The sequence below is a fragment of the Bidens hawaiensis genome, unplaced genomic scaffold (assembly GCF_021521415.1).
Source record: "Bidens hawaiensis isolate Kalapana, Puna unplaced genomic scaffold, B.hawaiensis_p1.1 tig00002414_1, whole genome shotgun sequence".
NCBI lineage: Eukaryota > Viridiplantae > Streptophyta > Magnoliopsida > Asterales > Asteraceae > Bidens > Bidens hawaiensis.
In genome coordinates, this window is record NW_027491131.1 from 2,742,504 (window position 1) to 2,762,316 (window position 19,813).

Consider the following 19,813-nt stretch of genomic DNA (forward strand, 5'->3'; position numbering starts at 1 on the left):
GAAAACACCACCTGAACACATCAACCACCACTAATTGACTCACCGCTAACCAACTACCACCACTTGAGCACCATTAACCGATTCCGATGATGGTTCTAGGGTTTCTGGCGACCTCAATAATTGGCGCTTTTACTAGAAAAAGGTTCCTAAAGGTCCGATACGAAGTTACCAAGATGTTTGAAATGAAAATGTTGAGTTTTCGGGAAAAAAATTGAGTTTTCCGGCCAAAACTGTTTTTCCGGCGACCTAAAACTAACGACGTTAGGATTCTGTTAGTTGCAGACCGTTAGGAACAAATACTTTAAAAGTTGGGACCACTAGTGAGAAGTTCATTAGTTGGGACCAGCAGTGACCAAAAGGTAATAGTTGTGATCATTAAAAACCAACATATATATATATATGCAATAGTGTTGTGTTTACATATATGCATTAGTGTGTATTAAATATGTGCAATAGTGTTGTATTACATGCAATACAACACTAATGCATATATGTGATATACACCATTGCATATGTGCGCTACGTCGACCCTTTTTTTTACTTTTTTAGATATTTTTTTTTTATTTTTTTCTATTTTTTATCTAGTGATGACTAACAACATGTAAGAAAGCTAAAAGAAAAATTATAAAATATTTTATTTATAAAAGTTAAAAGTATTTTTTATTACTTCTTTAGCTATTTCATTAAAAGGAGTTCTCTCTTAATCTCACCTCAAATAGTAAATACTAGTTTGTTAATAATGAAAAATAAAAGAAATATAAAGTAGAAACATATGGTGTTAAAGTCTTTTTTCAACAGTGTTTGAAGATATCCCCAATACAATAGTGAGTCATTCTGAGACGGGGTGTCAACCGTCCATACTGTTTTGACGCTCCAGGCTGACTCACCCATAAACACCATCAAAGAGGAAACCCGCCACTGTAAGAATACCCACTTGAGTCAGTTTCGAACCTGAAGCCATAACTTTATAAAATCTCTAGTCTTAAATATCACCATTAGGGGTGCAAACGAGCCGAGCTGCTCGCGAGCTACTCGATATCGAAAGCTCGATCGAGCCGAACTTAATCGAGCCCGAGCCCGAGCCCGAGCTCGAGCCTAAAAATAAGCTCGTTTAATAAACGAGCCCGAGCTTCACTAATTGAGCTCGAGCTGGCTCGCAAGCCTAATCGAGCCTTTCATTCATATAATTTATATATACATATATATATATATATATGTGTGTGTGTATAATGTTATGAAAAAATAAATAAATATAACTAAATAATATATATTATTTTATATATAAACTTATAACCGAAAAAATATATAAAAATAATTATAATTATATAAAAAGTAATTGATAAATAGTAAACGAGCCGAGCCCGAGCTTCAAAATCCGCTCACGAGCCGAGCTCGAGCTTTGAAAATAGAGCTCGAAACGAGCCGAGCTCGAGCTTAGTCGAGCTCAGACTCGGCTCGACTCGACTCGTTTGCACCCCTAATCAGCATTATGTCATTGAACCGGAAGAACAAACTGCAACTAACTAATACAGCTGATACCGTATGCAGTGACATTATACTGCTTAAATTATTACAATTGGGCTTGAGTTGATAAACTTTGGAGATCGTGATACATTGATATGATTTATGGCTGTGATTAATATTATTGCATTCAATGTTGATGTACAAAAATAATTTAAAAAAAGCATAACGTGATACATTCATACGGTTTATGGTTATTAATCACTTTCTTAAAAATAGTAAGTCACCTACTTCAAGTTTTTAAATTATTGTTTGTGGCACCTCATTTTACTATATAAAGCCAACAAAGTACCCCTATTTTTTCATAAACTCATTGCCAACTTATAAGAATAATCAAAGATGGCTCTATCAGGAAAGTTAATCGGTTATGTAGAGATCAGTAAGACCGGTGATGTCTTTCATGACGTCTTTAGGCACAACCCGCACAAGTTGGTTGCAGCAACACCCGATAAGGTTCATGACTGTGAGCTGCATGAGGGTGAGAGGGGGGTCGTTGGATCCGTCATCCAATGGAACTATACGCATGGTACGTATAAATATACAACCCGTATCTTCTAGAGTCTTGTGATTTTTCTTTTTCTAAAATCGGATAAGAATGCATGTCATAACGGCTTCTAGGAGAGAGACGAAAGTTTTTTTGGTTTATAGGCGATTCGCTATCTAAATAGGGTGGGATCCCGTCCAAATGAAATTAACCTACTAAATATACAAATAACTAGAGTAATTATTGTTACTTTATAATTTTGAACTAGAGTAATTACATTACAAAAAATGAAATAGAGTAAGGGACTGTTTGTTCATATATGAATGGAACCATTCTATTGAAAACATCTAATTCATTCACACTTCAGATTGTTTTGTTTCAGACATAAAAGCATCTAAAAAGCATCTGAATAGTTAAAATTGGGTCTGAATTAGAGGTGGGCAAATAAACCGGTTAACCAAACCGACCCGAAAACCGAACTGATCTGTAACCGAATATGTAGAAACCGGTTTGGAACCGATTAAAACCGTAGGTTCGGAACCGGTTTGTAATTTTCTCCACCAAAATCGGTTTCAAACCAGTTAACCGAACCAAAACCGAGCAAAACCCGAAACGAAACCGATGATAACGTTGTAAGAAGCTAGTTTCAACCCGAACCGAAACCGATTATAAACCGATTTTGACTTTTGTTGACCAAACCGAACCGGTTTCAACCCAAACCGGTTTTGAGTTTTAAACCGGTTTGTGCACCTCTAGTCTGAATCATTCAGACTCATTTTGTTGCTGAATGAGACAGAGGCCTATTCAGATCTGAATGAACCAAACAGCCCCTTTAACTCTTGTTCAAATACTGTAGAGTAATATTATAGTTTTAGCATAATTACTTTAGTTGTTTATACACTTCTCACGTTAATAACTATTTGTATTTGATCTTGACACACACATGTGTGTGTGTATATAACCAAAAAAAATAATAAATGAACAGGAAACGAGCCGAGCTCGAGCTCTCTGTTAGTTAAATGAGTTTACCTCGAGCCTCAGCTCGTTTACACCCCTACTTTCTTGCTCTCTTATTAGATTTGTGATTCTATTTAACTTATTATATTACGTATTACATATTCATTGATGGCATTTTGTTACAATATGCATGAAAAAAAGAGGGAAAGAAAAAGTTTTCAAAACAGATAATTGAAGCAGTGAATGAGGAAAACCACACCATTGTGTTCAAAGTAATTGGAGGAGACCTAGTGGATGAGATATACAAGAGCTTCACAATCATACTTCATGTTGAACCAAAGGGTGACGCGCAAGTGGCTGTATGGACCTTCGAGTTTGAGAAGCCGGATACCAGTGTACCCTATCCAACGTCTCTGATGGATTACCTATGCTCTCTTATTAAGGATGTCGATGCTCATAACACCGGCCACTAAGTTGTGTTTTCCAGACTGAAAGAACGAATACAAATGAAAATGCCCGTGTGTGTGTGAGTATGGGTGTAGTTGGTATAATAAATTGCTTGCGATGTAATTTCCTATTATTGTCTTTGTGATCATGTTGTGATATATGTATAGATCATTACTGCAGTTTTCTACAAATGATATTAACTTCTTGTTTTCTATATATCCTGAATCATGGCGCGCGTCTTTATCATGAGCTTTTGGAGTAGTGATCATAAATTATACTGAGTGACAGCCGACAATTATCAAAAATGAAAAACAAATGTAACGAAACTCATTGTGGTACCAAATTAATTACGTTAAACTTAATCTACTTGCCTAAGATATTATTTTACCAAACAAATCATGGTTAAATTTCTTTTCCTTTTACACAACTGTTGTTCAATTGCTTATAAATCTGATTATATAACACTGTCAAAGCTAAAGATATTACGTCCAAAACACCAGAAAAGCTTTCGAAATTGTTATTAGTATATAATACTAATAATCCATATAATAAACACCCGCAACTAGAGGCATAAGCAAGCCAAGCACCACATGAGATACTTAAGATCGACTTGCTAAAATCTTCAACTCAGCTAAGTTTTAACGAGCTCGAGCCCAAGCTTATAATAAACCTCTTCTGATAAACGAACTCAAAATCACGAAGTTTACATACCAAGCTTGAATATGCTCGCGAGTCAAAATAAGTTTTAACAAGCCAATCCAATAAATATAAAAAATAAAAATGCATATCAACTTTGTATGCCACAAAAAAAGTTATTCTCCCGCCGATCTATTAAACAGAAGCGATCTATTAAATAGAGGTGAACAAACAGGGTAAGGAACCGGAACCGGGCAGGTTCCGGGTATGGTAAAAAGTCAAAACCAGGTCAGGTCAGGTAGAAACCGGTTCCAAGTATAGTCAAGTATTTGGCCAAGTTTCCCGAGTGTTTTTCTAGTTTCAGGTAGGGTCGGGTTTTGACCGGCAAAAGTGGTCAGGTTCGGTTCTCGGTACCGGTCTAGTGAGAAACCCAATACCCGATCATTCCTACAGTCGGGTACGGATTGGAAATGGTTGCCAATCGGTTCTAGAACCGGGCATTTTATGCACCTCTACTATTAAATAATAAAAATAAATTTCTTCAATTTGGTAAATAAAATGATTATACCATAACTCCATGGTCAGTCATACTTTAAAATATTTTATTTGGTAAATAAAATGATTATACCACAACTCCATAGAGTCAGATTTTTTATAAAACATCTTCAAAAAATAAATAAAAATTAAAAAAAAGTAAATTTGGCATTTGTAATAAACAGGTTTAATCTTTGGAAACAACCAACTCGTCGAACCACGAGCTGGCTACTTGCAAACAACGCGGGTTCAAACTCGGCATAGAAACCGGCCCCTGCCTAATCTAACTCAAAAACAGTTAACCGTTTTCAACAGCTTGAGCCAACGATAAGTCGATAATATACCAAACAACATTATACAACTGAAACCCAACATCCACCATTATCTAAGCTATAACATCAAAAAATAATCTGACGTGTTGCGGGTTGTGTTGAGCACGATCTGCTTCGGGGCCGGATCAAATTGAAGAAAGTTTTGGTCCATGTTTTCGCCAATTTCAAGGAATGCAGCCATGTTTCCGCAACGATAACAGTAGTTTGGAGCACTAAACACAGTCACCACATTCTTATCCTGATGATTTCATATATATAACAATATCACAAACTTATTTCATCTATTTCGACCCGTTTACTTATTCATGGGCTGGGTTTAAGTTTTGCTTAAAACGGGTCAGATTCGAAAAAGCATGTTAACGGACTAAAAAGCAGTCCAAAGTCGGACTGGTATATATAACCAATTAAGAAAACAGGTCAACACGCTAACATGCTTAGTTAAACAGGTGAATCAGTAACTCATTTTTGACCCGTTTAACCTACTTTTTTACAACCCACCAACCCAATTAACACATTTACAACTTGATTAATACCCCACAAACCCGTTTGACACGTTAGATAAATAGGTTAACGGGTCATGTTGGGGTTACATGATTTTAAGCGTGTGCGGGTTAGGGACGATGTTTTTGACACAAATAAATGTATAGGTCGCGTTCTGGTTGTAAATTTCAACCCGCCAACCCGATATGATTGACACCCCTACTTAAAAAGCATGTAACCCGAGCACTACCCGTTTGAGGGCTTTACATGGGTTGTAGTCAAGTTGTAAAGGGTTGGTGGGTTGCAATAATGGGTTAAAAGCGGTTGTCAAGTTGGTGGGTCTACCGTCAACTTGACCAAGACCTGTTAATTTAACGGCTTAGAGATGACAACCCAAAACCTTTTTCATTTGTCTTATGTTGGAAACGGTACTCGCAAAATGCAAATGATAAATTTGCATAGCAATTATAGAAGTATAATGAACTTAAAGATAATGGAGAAATTTAAAATGATATTTTTTATATTATTATACAGGGTGACAAACCTGGCACCAATTGAAACCTTCCATGACAAGCTGGTGGGCCCTTGAGATGAGAGTGAGCCCATTGGTATGGTTAAAATGGCTCGCGATATCTTGTCCAAACGTATAGCCAGCCCCACGAGGTGAAATTCCCCACCCGCACCTGTCATCTGGGTCAGACCATAACAGGTCACACATTGGTCCTTCATGTGGGACCTACAAAATCAGCATCGTCCAACAAAAGATGTTTAAAACTTAAGGAACAGTCAGAAAATAAATAATTAGAATAACTAGGGATGGCAATTCATGTGAGGATTCGGTTGGTGGGTTGGTATTACCCACCCTGAACACGTGGAAAAACTAGATTCTAGCCTAGATGCACTCAAGGTCAACCCATGTAACCTGAACACAGGCCACGTAGCCTGTTTATCTACACTGGCCAAATGATTTGGCGGGTTGGTCGAGTAAACTGGTTGTAAACAAATTAGGTTGTGAATGGTCGTAAACTGCTTAGCTGGTCGAACTTAATACTTTTCAAATTTTAATTTCCATGTTTAAACGTGTTGACCCGTTTAACCACAACCAAACCAAGCACCACATGTTTCTTAAATGAGTTACGTGCGTTGATCCATTTATTTTCACGCCAGGGTTGTGCCATGTCGGGAGTTGCCACCCCAACCTTTTGCAAAAATAACTGTACATAGTTAACACTTTGAAAGTATTTTTCAACATTTGGAGAACAGTAATGTCTGTTTTTGTTTAAAGGCAATCATCAACCAATTAAGATTTTACACATATTTGATTGCATAAATATATACATACACATATGGACGTGCTCAATACGCAACCGATTTTAAGCAGCGAACCACATAAACATCTCTAGGAAGTGCTTGCAAGACATAATGAGAGAGACAGTGGATTATGTGGTTATATAACCATCTTATGTATATCACACTTGAAGCAATACCGGTGTTTATAAGGTACACGCAAATATGCAATTCTCTACTTAAAAGATGGTTTTATATTGAACAACCATGTATATTTGTGTGTATTCATTCATGTACCTCCTGAATGCGGTCCAAGGATCGAATATTGTCGAGTGTGTCCAAAGATGGTGAGAGTCCTCCATGCAAGCAAAAGATCTATAATATATCAACAAAATTAATTAAATAGTGTTAACATAATATGTACGTCATTCGTATGCATTTTTACCTGACTCTCAATAAGTGCTGTAAGAGGCAGGTAATCAAAAAGGTCAGTGAAATACTTCCAAACATTTGCGTTTCCGTACTTTCTCAAACATTCGTCATAGAAACCATACCTGAGTTGAAGATAAAGGATTATTATAATAAATAAAGATAAGAAAGGGTAACAAAAGTGAGAATCCTGCCCATAAAAAGCAATTATATAAAAGTTCATTAAGCTGATAAAAAATTAAACTGTTATTTAATACCACTGTGACATGTCGTTACTATTATAGAGAAAGTTCCATGTTTAGACTAAAAAGAATCTTTGCATTTAGTGCATCAAGTTATACACTAAAATCATGTGGTCCTGTAACATAACTATTCATATAACCTTATTCTTTCCACTTTTCAAACAGACAAGAATACTAAATATGTCCAAGTCAAATATCCATGGTATCAGTACAAGTATAAGAACTTATTCAAATACAACCAAAATCTCCTTTTATTCTTGCCATAATAGTTTCATGTTATAACTAAAATGAGTTATTCAAATAGAGTATTGCTATAAGTAAAAAGTATCAAGACTTAACTTTTTAATGAATGAAACGAACTAGTAACAAAACAAAGCGGTCGACCGACTTCCGAGAGGTTGGCAACTGACTTTCAAGTATCTGTACTTTTATCTTTTTATAGCTCTCACCTTCTTAAAACACTACTATATTTGTCGGTATATTTACGCCACATTACGTGCAAACATAAAAGAATACAAGACGACAAAAAACACTTTTAACAACAAATACTAAAATTGGGTCTTCAAAGGGTAGCCCCTAGTAAATATGACTTTAGTGCGAACCCTAACTTCTCGTGGGTAGCAAGTGCATTAGACCGACAGACAAGAAAAATCAATATGATAATTGGACCTCATATCTTGTTTCATTTTACATTTTGCAATTCTACATCCACTGTCAAAATATGTTTAGTAGGAACGATATTTGAATTTGATCAATGAGTTAGCCGTTACGCCAAGAAAGAAGCTTGCTCAATTGTCATTTTTTAAGTTTATTTATGTTGTAATAAGGGTTCGAACGAGAACCATGAAAAATTTAAGAACCATTTTGTTCACTTGTGAATTCACTGTTTGTTGAATCATTAGTACTTATTGTGTATTCTCTTGTAGAACCATCAAAATATCGCAGCGCATTCGGTAGTCAACAGTGAATAAAATGGTCCTAATGATTATCAAATGTTTAGTGATTCTCACTGAAATCATCACTACACACACGTGCGCGCGCACAATAATAAAGTAAAGGTCTTACACTTGAGTAATCTGCCGGCTCTCATGATTTCCTCTAAGAATAGTAAGTCTGTCTCTGTAACGAACTTTAAGAGCCACTAAGAGTGACACAGTCTCCACCGAATAATACCCACCATCTGCAGTAGCAATACGATCAGAATGATATCAAACAAACGATTTCAGTTGTTCACATGTGACAGAACAAAAAAACCAATTTGACACGCGGCACACTGGCACAAAATATAAGACAGTTAATCATAAATGCAAATGAAATACGTAATCATGCTTATACAATCACCATTGTACGTCATCGTTGACGGTATCAACTTCCAAAATAAAAGAAACGGTTGGCAAAACTAAGAAAATCTGATTATTGATTCACAAGCAATCAATCCCAATTAGGGCTGTAAACAAACCAAATGTTCATTGAACTGTTTGGTTTGAAGTTTGTTTATGTTCACTTGTTTAATAATAGAACGAGCATGAACAAGAAATTTTGTTCAGTTAACTAAATGAACGAACATGAACAAAGGCCATGTTCGTTCAATTGTGTTCATGAACTTTCGCTAATGTATTCGTCTACGTCCGTTTATGTTTGTTAATGTTTATTTGTTTACGTTTGTTCATTAGAAGTTTTTAAAATATGCTAAAAGATTTTTCTAATCTTGTCATATAGTTTTAAGCAAAATTATTAACTTTAAAACAAACATATATGAGTATTATGTGATTCATTTATATGTAAATCTACTTCCATAACCTAATTTTCTACTTCTAAACCAAATGTAATCAATTACATTCTAGATTTCAAGTTCCATTTCAGTCTATACCTTCAAGAAATTTCCATACTAACATCTTATCAACCGCAATCACAAAATCCCCATATTTAATAACAAAACAATAATCAACAACTCACCAACATAATCCCCCATGAAGAGATAATTCGTATCAGGAGTGCTCCCACCGATCTTAAACAACTCAATCAGATCATAAAACTGCCCATGAATATCACCGCAAACCGTCACCGGACACTTCACCGGCTGCACATTATACTCCTCCACTAATATAGCCCTAGCTTGTTCACAAAGCGTCTTCACCTCCGCTTCCGTCAACGCCTTGCACTCCATCAACTGCTCTATCTGCCTATCCACATCCGCATGCGTCGGCATTCTCCTTCAACTCTTCCAATCACCAATCAAATCTCAAAATTCTCACAATTCTAATCGATAAACACCTTTTCAACGAACTTATCAACGAATTTATTATCGAATTCAATCCGAACGAATCGAAACGCAATACCTAGAGTTTCATTTCGATAACGTTCAAATATATCACACGGAACGAGAATTACGGAACAAATCAACTGCGGATCGACGACCGGATTTCTAACGTTTACAGAACTCTAATTATCAACCAAATTATAAACAAATTTCAAGCCGAACGAATGAGACGCAATACCTAAGGTTTCATTTCGATATCATGTTCAAAAACATCACAAAATTCTAACGGATGAAGATGAAAACAACGGAACGGGAATCACAGAACAAATCAAAGGCGGACCGGACCGAACCGATGATCTGATTATTATCGAATTCAAGCCGAACGAACGAACGAATCGAAACCTGATACCTACAGCGGATTGAAGATCGGATTTCAAAATATTACAAAACTCTAACCGATAAACACTTCATATACGAGCTTATTACCGAATTGAATCCGTACGAATCAAAAACCTGATTACCTAGGGTTTCATTTCGATATCATGTACGAATATATCACACGGATTGAATTGAAGATCGGATTTCAAAATATTATAAAATTCTAACCGATAAACATTTCAAATCCGAGCTTATTAACGAATTGAATCCGTACAAATCGAGAGACGTGATTACCTAGGGTTTGATGATAACAAATTCGTCTCAACTAAACGCCGATTTGCACATAAAAATATATAGCGAACAACGAATCAGCCGTTTGACATAATACCTAGGGTTTGATAATTGATAATAACGCCGAATTTGCAGAGAATAATAATAATAATGTAAAATTAGCTATATAGATGTATGTATGTGTATGTATATGCTATGGAGATGAATACAGAAGAAATTGAAACTGAAAAGCTTGAATAACAAGTCACCGATGAATGAATTTGGAGTCAAAATTTTGATATTCATGACGATGATGATGGCATCCACGTGTCGATAGTTTCGATGAAATGATGATGATGATGATGATGGTGATGCTAACGTGCGCCAGCCGGTGTAGGGTAGCAATGTTGATTTTTCTGTTTTTTTTTTCTGAAAATGTCAACTTAGACGCGTCAAATTAAAGCGAGCCACATGTCCATTTTTTGCTAACGTTGTCAGAAGACGGTGTAGAATGTAATGTCGTCGGATGTAAATGCATAGGCGGGTATGGTTGTGTTTGGGCACGTGACGATACGTGATTAGCTTTGAACACTGGTGTTTGAGTATATCTAAGATTGTTGGTTTGCTTTTGTTTTAGTGGACGTTTTGGGAAGGAAAGAGTTAAACAGATAGATTGATAAATCTGAGAGCACGTATGTGCATTTTAAGTTTCCTCCTTTCTTTTTTCTCAAATATGAGCGGAGGAGATGGTGGATGATGGTAAAGTCCGATTAAAACTCGTCATGTGTCCATTTTTTACTAAGATTGTTGAAAGACCGTGTAACTGTAAGTCTGTAATAATGTTGGAACGGCATAAACATGAGCGTGTTGTAAATACACTGGCAGGTTTGTTCATATTTGGAGACTTGATGGCATGTGATTAGCTCTGAACACTGTGTACACTTATTTAATATTGTCGACAGTGTTAGTATTTTAGTGGATGTTTTAAAAAGAATAAAGTCATATTGACATATTCAAGAATCCGATAAATGTTGGAGCGATACAAACATGAGGGCGTTGTAAATGCATTGGCAGGTCCATTCGTATATGGAGACATGATGACATTTGATTAGCTATGAACACCGTGTCCGCTTATTTAATAATGTCAGTTGCGTTCGTGTTTAAGTGGATGTTTTGAGAAGAATGAGTCAGGAATTCAAAAACTTGTATGGATATTGCGGAGAGTTTTCCTTTTTTTCTTTCTATTTGTAATAATGATTAAGAGTTTTTAGTATAAAAACTTAATTTATTCTTTATACTATATTTAAGCCTACTTGAATATAGTATAAAAATTAGCTATAGATGTGTGTGTATGTCTATGCAAGCGAGATAATTATAAAAGAAATTGAAACCGAAAGAAATTTTGAATCACAAGATGCTGATGAATGAATTTGGGTCAAAATTGATCTGATGATGATTGTCTCCACGTGTCAATAGTTTCGATGAAATGAATGCTAATGTGCGCTATCGGCATAGGATAGTATTTTTTTTCTTTCTTGACAAAGGTTTACTCAAATACGGCTGGAAAGACGGTGGTTAAATACGATTATAACTCATCACGTGTTAATTTTTTAATAACATTGTCAGAAGACATTGTAAACTGTAATACTGTCGGTTGTAAATGCATAGACCCGGATCCACTCATATTTGGATATGTGGCGACCCGTGATTAGCTCGGAACACTCGTGTCCGTGTATCTAATATAGTTGGCCCACTCTTGTTTTAGTGGACGTGTTGGAAAAAAAGTCAAATAAATAGATTGAGAAGTTCGAGAACTCACTTGTACATTTTAAGTTTCCTTTTTTTTTCTCTCTTTCCGTTTGTTGTTTTTAGTGTAAAATATTCTTTTTAAACATCTAAGTATCTACTTTCACTTGTGTCGGTGCCTCAGTGGCTATTTTGTCCATAGGTACCAGCTGAGGTGGATAAGACTATGTGACTCTACAATTACAAGGTTGAAGCCCACTTTCAGCAAAAAAAATCTTATTGCCGTTAACAGGGACATCATTGGGCTCTCAAACATAAACAGGTCGGTAGGTTTTACGGGTTGTCGGTTTCTTTTAGAAACAGATTGGCGACATCCTCAAGCGTTAAACTAATATCGGATGGTTAAAATCTTGTCTAAGGTATGTGCATACCTGGGTTATGAAGCCTGAATTGTCATCTGGTTAAGAAAAAAAAATCCATTTCCAATTGTATTTCTGCCACTAATCAACACACAAAATGGACCAAGACATCCCTTCCTTGTCTCACGGTTACATGTGCCACCACAACTTTATTTTGTATTTCATATTAAACTTTGTACGATTAGATTTAAGTTAATATTTAGTTACAATTAGCATCAAACGACAAAGCCTATTACCTACCACTATAGTTGCATAAATCGGGTTTTTCAAATAACCAGCTCGGAGTATGGAATCGAGTTCGGGTATGACCGGATATCGAAAAATCAGGTATTGGCAATACCGAGTCGGGTTTAGGTCTGGGCATTGCCTCAAAAAATCATACCCTATTATCGGGTTTGGGTCGGGTATAGAACCAAGTGTTCTAAAACTGGGTATTTGAATACCCTATTTTTGGGGTTTTTCGGGGGGGGGGGGGGGGTTTCCCTGTATTTTTCAGGTATAGGTTGGATTTTTTAAGGGGTTTCACTTTTTAGGGGTATTTTTCGGGTAATTTCGGGCATAGATCGGGTGTTTGAAAAACCCATTTTCGGGTATTGGAAAAACCCTGTTCCGGTTTTCGGGTATTACCATTTGACATTCGTGATACAAACGGGTATGCCTTAGTTTTTAATTATCGAATAAGCGATTAACCGCTTATTGCGTACGAACGAACGAATAACCAAACGGGTCTGGTTATGACCCGGATATCCCGGGGGGCTATCTATAAGTGATATACGTATATTATAAGCCAACATATTGATATTATGGCTTTAGTACAATAGCAAACCAGGTAAATGAAAACATACTTGTTTAACTACCCGTTATGACGTTAAACGCGAAAGATGGTTACGAAATAAGTATTGTATCATCCGTTAGGCCGAAAAAGACTTACAAAACACTTATTTGGAATATTTTAAGCGATCCATGAAAATATTTTCGGTTTTTACAAACAAGTAGTATGCTTTTCTAAATTTACAATAAAGTGACCGAAAAACGCTCGTTTTCGCGTTGTTTGTCATACCCAATATATTTTTCTCGCCAAAAACCGAACTCGAAATAAATTTGGACTCGGGATTTAACGTTCGGGCCTGCAAAACAAGGTAGTGGGCCAAAATTTGGGCCCAAGGGAGCCCAATATGTTTCCAGCCGCAATAAAAGAACCACCCCCCCCCCCCCTCCCTCCCTTAAGTTTCCTTTTTATATATTAATGTCATCCAAGATATTTTAGCAAGTATTTCTAACAACTTCTGGACATTAACACCTGAGTTCTTTCCAAACCTCACAACCCTAAAGGTAAGCAACTAGTTTTGATCAAAATTAACTTGTTTAAACATGTTTATTACATAAAAATATAGTTTGATTACCAAAAAATCACTTCTATCCATACAAAAATCCTAAAAATTTTCCATAAACATATTTTTATCATACACATGGTTAGGAACCTGGTTTGATTAGTTTTTTTGGCCATAAACACGGATTAAGGGGTTTAAATCGCGTTTTTACAGTTCGAAAGTTCGGTTTAAAGCCCTAGCCGAAACCCTAAGTTTCAAGGCTGATGTTGAATATACATGCTTGGTTTTGTGATATAGGACTTATAGTTACATTAATTAGAAGACCTAGGACCTGGAAAATTGAGTAAAGGAGCGGAAATGAACGAAAACCGCAAAGATAGCGCCGAAACACTCGTTTAGGGGCTATTTAAAATTCGATTGTGACATGCTGGTTTTTAGCCTATGAAATTTTGCAGGGACATTAGGGACCATACGAGTGAGTCTCTGTCCAAATTTCATAATTTTTCGATAATTTGAGAATATTTAACGAATTTATTACTGTTTAGGTACGTTTATCTGGGAAAATTACTTAAATTGCTTGAAAAGTTAAAACATTTGGTGGAGAAATCAGGTATGGAATTATATGATCACATATAAAATCTGGGGTCATTTGGATAACCCTAGCAATGTTTTATGGATTCGAGTTTATTTGAATTTTTGTAGTCGTTTTTTGCTCGAAAAGGTAACTTGGCAAAAGTGTTAGGTTATGGAAATTTATAGCGTATTTTGGGAGATATTTGGATTACTCAAAAAGTTTTTTGGATTTTTCGTAAATCATTTGATACAAACGGACAATTTACGGGTTAAATATAACACATAAAATGATTTTTTATAAATTAATAAACCAACAAATAATTCCAGAAATATTTTTATAAAAATATAAATATTTTACTTCGTAAGTGTATGAATTTTCATAATTTAATGATAAATTAATAATTAATTATGCTAATTCGAAAGTTAAAACAAATTCATTTATGATAAAAACCGACGAGTTCGTGATTAACGAACCTGCTGGAATATCAGAACATCAGGAGTGACCAAAAATCATATTTTTGGGTTAATTAAGTAAAAGGAACTTTATGGGAGAAATCCGAACAATTTGGATGAATTGTGCGTGTTTTTCTCCAAACCAAATTGAATAAACGAAAAGGAGCCCCGTTGCGAATCCACACATCTAATCTGCAATCTTTCTTTATAAATTTAATCATTTTATCAACTAGCACGTTTAACCGAGTTTATGTGGTCATACCTGTTTTTTAAACGCGTAAACAATCAATTTTGGGTCAGCAGGTGAAACAGGGAAACTGAGCCAAGTTCGGTTTTTAAATATAAGACATTGAACAACGTCACAATCTAAGCCTATTGACATGTTCTGGGCGTGACAGCCATACCCAGACTAGTATACAGACCAGTTTAGTACGGAGATTATAATAATATTAAAATATTAATATTCTTATAATATTGATTATAGAGTCTGAGTGCTAGCAAACCATTCGAACCGCTGTCTACTATCGTGTTGAATACCGACTAAACAGTGAGTTTCATGATCACCACTTTTAAACTGTTTTTACGAACCTTTGTGGTGAAAAGCATGTTGATCTATATCTATATACATCGAATTGTTTGATGATGTGAATTATCTAAGTGCTAACACACAAAAGTCCCCACTAACACAGTGATTAACTTCGAGCTGGTGGCTTGTGAATTGTACTATTGGTTTGACTAACCCAAATGGAGCCAACACGGTTTGCTGAGACCATAACGCCGTTTGCACATAATAATTATACAACACGTTATGTAGTGTTAGCGTAGCTACTCGGGGCATGTTGTGGGCGGAAGGGGAGCCACAGTGGTTGATTATGCGTGGGAAATGGTGGCACGCATCACGAACGAATAGTCAAGGCTTCACTGTAGCTTAGCATAATTACATCATAAACATACAAACGAATGTATTGATAAGTGTACATCCATAAATACTTACATGCGTACATACACACCATGACTTGTGTTTACACAACTGATTTCTTGAAACTCGTGAAACTCAACAACTCTTGTAGTTAACCCGTTTTAAACGTGCTTTTCAGGTGTACCAGATTTGGATTAGAAAGCTAATGCACCACGTGTTAGACTTGCGATCAATGCTGGGTAAATTGATGCAAGTGTGCTAGTAAGAAGTAAAGCAGCATAATGGGCTCGTTTATATTTGTATCACCTAGTGTGTTAAAGAAGTTAGAACGATGTAAAATATTGTAAATTAGTTTGTATCGTTTTTTATAAACAATGTGTTTGATACCAGAAGTGTCTATTGTATTACCATTTTACGTTTCCGTAAATCGCTAGTCGGGGTGTGACATACCAGGTACAAATTGGGTTCGGGTCAGGTATGTAGGGTCGGATATTAAAAAACCAGCTCCGGGTTTATTTTCAGGTTTAGTTGCTGGTTAGGTTTTTTTCCACCTCTACCCACCACATCCCTTTCTTCTCTCCTTTCTCTCACCTCCCTCATATCATACAACACACTCATTTTCTCTCACTCTCTCATCTTGACAAACCCTTAAAAGCCTAGCACGGTTTAAAAGCCTAGCACGAGTAACAAGTTCAAGGAGGTGCAAGCATGTCCAAGAAGATGTTAGAGTTCAAGATTCATCTTCTTTAGCTTAATCTGGGCATAATCCTTCCATTGTAAGCTTAATCTCACCTAGATCTATCATTTACACACTTTTATACAAGTGTTTTATGTTATAAAATGTTCACCCAAGTAAAAATGGCAAGAAATTAACAACATATTAATGAAGTTAGTAGACACATTTAACCAACATATATACTTTACTTGGATCTTGAAATAAACTAGAATCTTGAATAAAAATTGGGGGTAAACAAATTCCTCAAGTATATGCAGTTGGTGATTGTAGAGGTGCACAAATCGGTTTAAAACTTAAAACCGGTTCGGTTTGGTCAATAAAAGTCGAAACCGGTTTATGATCGGTTTCGGTTTGGTTTGGCCAATAAAAGTCAAAACCGGTTTACGATCAATTTCGGTTCCGGTTGAAACCGGTTTCTTGAAAAGGTTATTTGTGTGTTAGTATAAACGTAAGATTTTAAATGCATATGTTGAAATTTCATAAAAAGTTTAATATAAAAAGCAATTTTATAAAAACAATTTAGTATCCTTAAAAAACTATCTAGTAAAATAAAGCTTTTTTTTGAAAAAAAAAGGATAGTTTTAATTTAAAATATTATAAAATTGTGTTGAAATAATGGTTTTTTCGTATGTATATATTAGTTATATAAATATAAATTCAAATTTGTAGGAAAATTTGCAGGAAGATTTACGAGTATAAACGAATAAACGAGCGCATTATAAAATAGTAAGTTGAACGGTATTTTATTTCACAAGGAAACTATGTTTTAAACCAATTTGTTAAAATAAATATACAAGTGTGTCTATATATATATATATCCCCTATATAGGATTAGGTTCATTTCAGAAGTGTTTTTTGTGTGAGAAGTGCGAGAAGAGATTCTGGCCAATCATAAGTTTTTTTTTTAATTTCAGATTATTTAATTGTAGAAGTATATTAGTATAAAGTTTAGGAGTTTCTTTTGGTAATTAATAATAATTAATGTTAAGTTACAAATGGTTTTACATTTATTTTTATTTTTTAATTTGATTTAATCTTTAAACAATTCATAAAACAAAACCATCATACTCATGCTATAAAAAATATAAATATATTAACCATCATAAAAACAAATACCTACACAAATCATAATATTAACCTACACATACAAAAACTAGCTCATGTTATCACCTATATAGATCACAATATTTATATACATGCACATAACTAGTTCATGTTAACCTACACAAATCACAATAGCTACATATACAAATTTACTTCATGTTATAGCCTACCCATTTGTATTTACCTACACATGTCAGAATATTAACCTACACAAACAAACCTTATTTATGATATCACATATAATTAATAGTATTAACCTAAACTTGTAAAATATTCGCAATGTAGGAACACATGATATTTTTTTATAATTTTAATTATTTTATAATCTATCTTTTATGTGTAGGGAAATACGAGTTATGTGTAGATAAATATTATTTATATGTAGGTGAAAATAAAATGAACTAGCAAGCTGTGTAGGTGAATACGATATATGTGTAGGTAAATATTAGTTCGTGTTGGTGAAAAATAAAAGAAACAGAATTACTGTAGGAGAAAATAAGTAGCGTTGGTAAATACGCGTTACATCCTGATAAAAATAAAAATAACTAAAAATTTGTATAATTGAATATGAGCTATGTGCAGATTATTATGTTACTTGTGCATGCGATCAATTTAATAGAATTCACCTACATATACATTTCTTTATATGTAGGTAATAGATAATTCAAATTTGTAACCTTCTACAAGAATTAATGTGGAGAATATTTTAAGAGTAATTAGAGGAATTAATGCATTGAACAAATAAGAGATAATCAATGGTTAAGATATACTTCTCGCTATAATATCACTTCTCGCATGATCCATCCCCTATATATATATATATATTTGTTTAGTTTCTTAATGTTTTACGAGACATACGTATAATTTAATGAAAACAAAGTGTTGCATAAATAAATATGGAAATTGAGTTATGAAAACAGAAACGTGAATGCATGATAAAATAGTAAATATATATGTTAGTACTTGGTAAAAGTAGCTCTAGTAAGTAAAAGCACTTGTAATGTCAACATCATAAACAAATGAAAGACAATAATGTACAAATAGTCTTAATTTATTTATTTGGCCTATTATAGTTGAAGAAAGTGATGTTTGGATCGGCATTCCAACGTACAAATTTAAGACGTGGAGGGTGGAAGAGCTCAATCTGTTTATGCAGATTTGTTTCAGTCCACAAACCCATAACTACAACAATCCAGTGGAATTGGCGGTCTCGGAATTATATAATGAAGGTAAGTTCTGTTGATTCTGTTGACTTTTTTGGTTTGTTCATGTTCTTAGAGCTTGACTTAGTTATTTCGATTTACATTAAACTAATCACTTGTAGAATCATCTAATTTTTAGTATCGCGTAAAGAGTATTTGATGATTTTGTAAGATAGGTTTTGCATTTTCACTTTTGTGAAACTGTAATCGAGCCAAGCTATGGCGAGCTCTAACTTAAGTGAGCTGGTTCAAGCTTGGGTGTTTACTTTATCTAGTTGAAAAATCAAGCTTGAGCTCGGCTAAAGAAGCTCAAGTCTAGGGGTGACCATATCTTTGTCCAACCCGAAAAAAAGCGATGGCTCGAACTACAATTGGCCCAGTATTGACCCGAACATGTGTTATTGGTCCGGTTTTCGGCCCTTAGTTTTATGACTTTTCTATTTAAAACTGTTTGAACCTGAGACGAACTCCAAGCCCAACCTACCACCGTTGTTCTTCGTATTCTGTTGCAGGAGAAACGCTTGGAGTTCAAAAGGTTTTAAATTTAAATGGGAAAAGTAGTAACAAGCATGTCTGTAGGCAATTGTAATGTCAACATCAAAAAGAAAAAAATGTACTTTTAATTTGTGTACAAAACTACAAATAATAATAACTAGGAAAATTTGCTTATTAGGTTATTTTCTGATTATTCGGATTTTATCCGAATTCAATCCGAACTGAATTCGGATTGGATAGGAATATCCCTAATTCGGACCGGATCGGATTTTGGATAGGGCCTTAAAATTTTCAAAACTGAAAAATCCGAACCGAATAATCTGTTAACCGATCCAATGAACCCCCCTACGTAATATGATCCAATAATGTAATAATCATTCTTAACTAACAAAGACTGAACATTAAGTTGAATCATTACTCAAGTTTTATCATCGTCTTCTAATGTAATTTGTTAATTAACAATGTATTAAATGTTGTCAATATGCAGGAAGCTAATTGGTGCTCGCATGTTTAGTGTTGCGAGTTCTCCTAGAGACACAACGGGCCACGGGACCCACTGCGCGCCCATAATATCCGGG

The 19,813-nt window shown here is 35.0% G+C and overlaps 2 protein-coding genes across 2 annotated transcripts; one reads left to right on the plus strand and one right to left on the minus strand.

The window, feature by feature from the left end:
* The first annotated feature begins 1,825 nt into the window (after positions 1 to 1,825).
* On the plus strand, positions 1,826 to 3,454 carry LOC143619107 (MLP-like protein 31). The gene is made up of 2 exons (XM_077091121.1): positions 1,826 to 2,047; positions 3,164 to 3,454. Exons 1-2 carry the CDS (start codon positions 1,861 to 1,863, stop codon positions 3,433 to 3,435), a joined length of 459 nt encoding a protein of 152 aa, XP_076947236.1. The 5' UTR covers positions 1,826 to 1,860; the 3' UTR covers positions 3,436 to 3,454.
* A 1,423-nt stretch (positions 3,455 to 4,877) lies between these two features.
* Positions 4,878 to 9,558, minus strand: LOC143619162 (serine/threonine-protein phosphatase PP2A-2 catalytic subunit-like). The gene is made up of 7 exons (XM_077091164.1): positions 9,306 to 9,558; positions 8,415 to 8,529; positions 7,124 to 7,232; positions 6,976 to 7,053; positions 5,936 to 6,127; positions 5,018 to 5,149; positions 4,878 to 4,940 (listed from the first exon to the last, which is right to left on the minus strand). Exons 1-7 carry the CDS (start codon positions 9,556 to 9,558, stop codon positions 4,878 to 4,880), a joined length of 942 nt encoding a protein of 313 aa, XP_076947279.1.
* Positions 9,559 to 19,813: the final 10,255 nt, after the last annotated feature.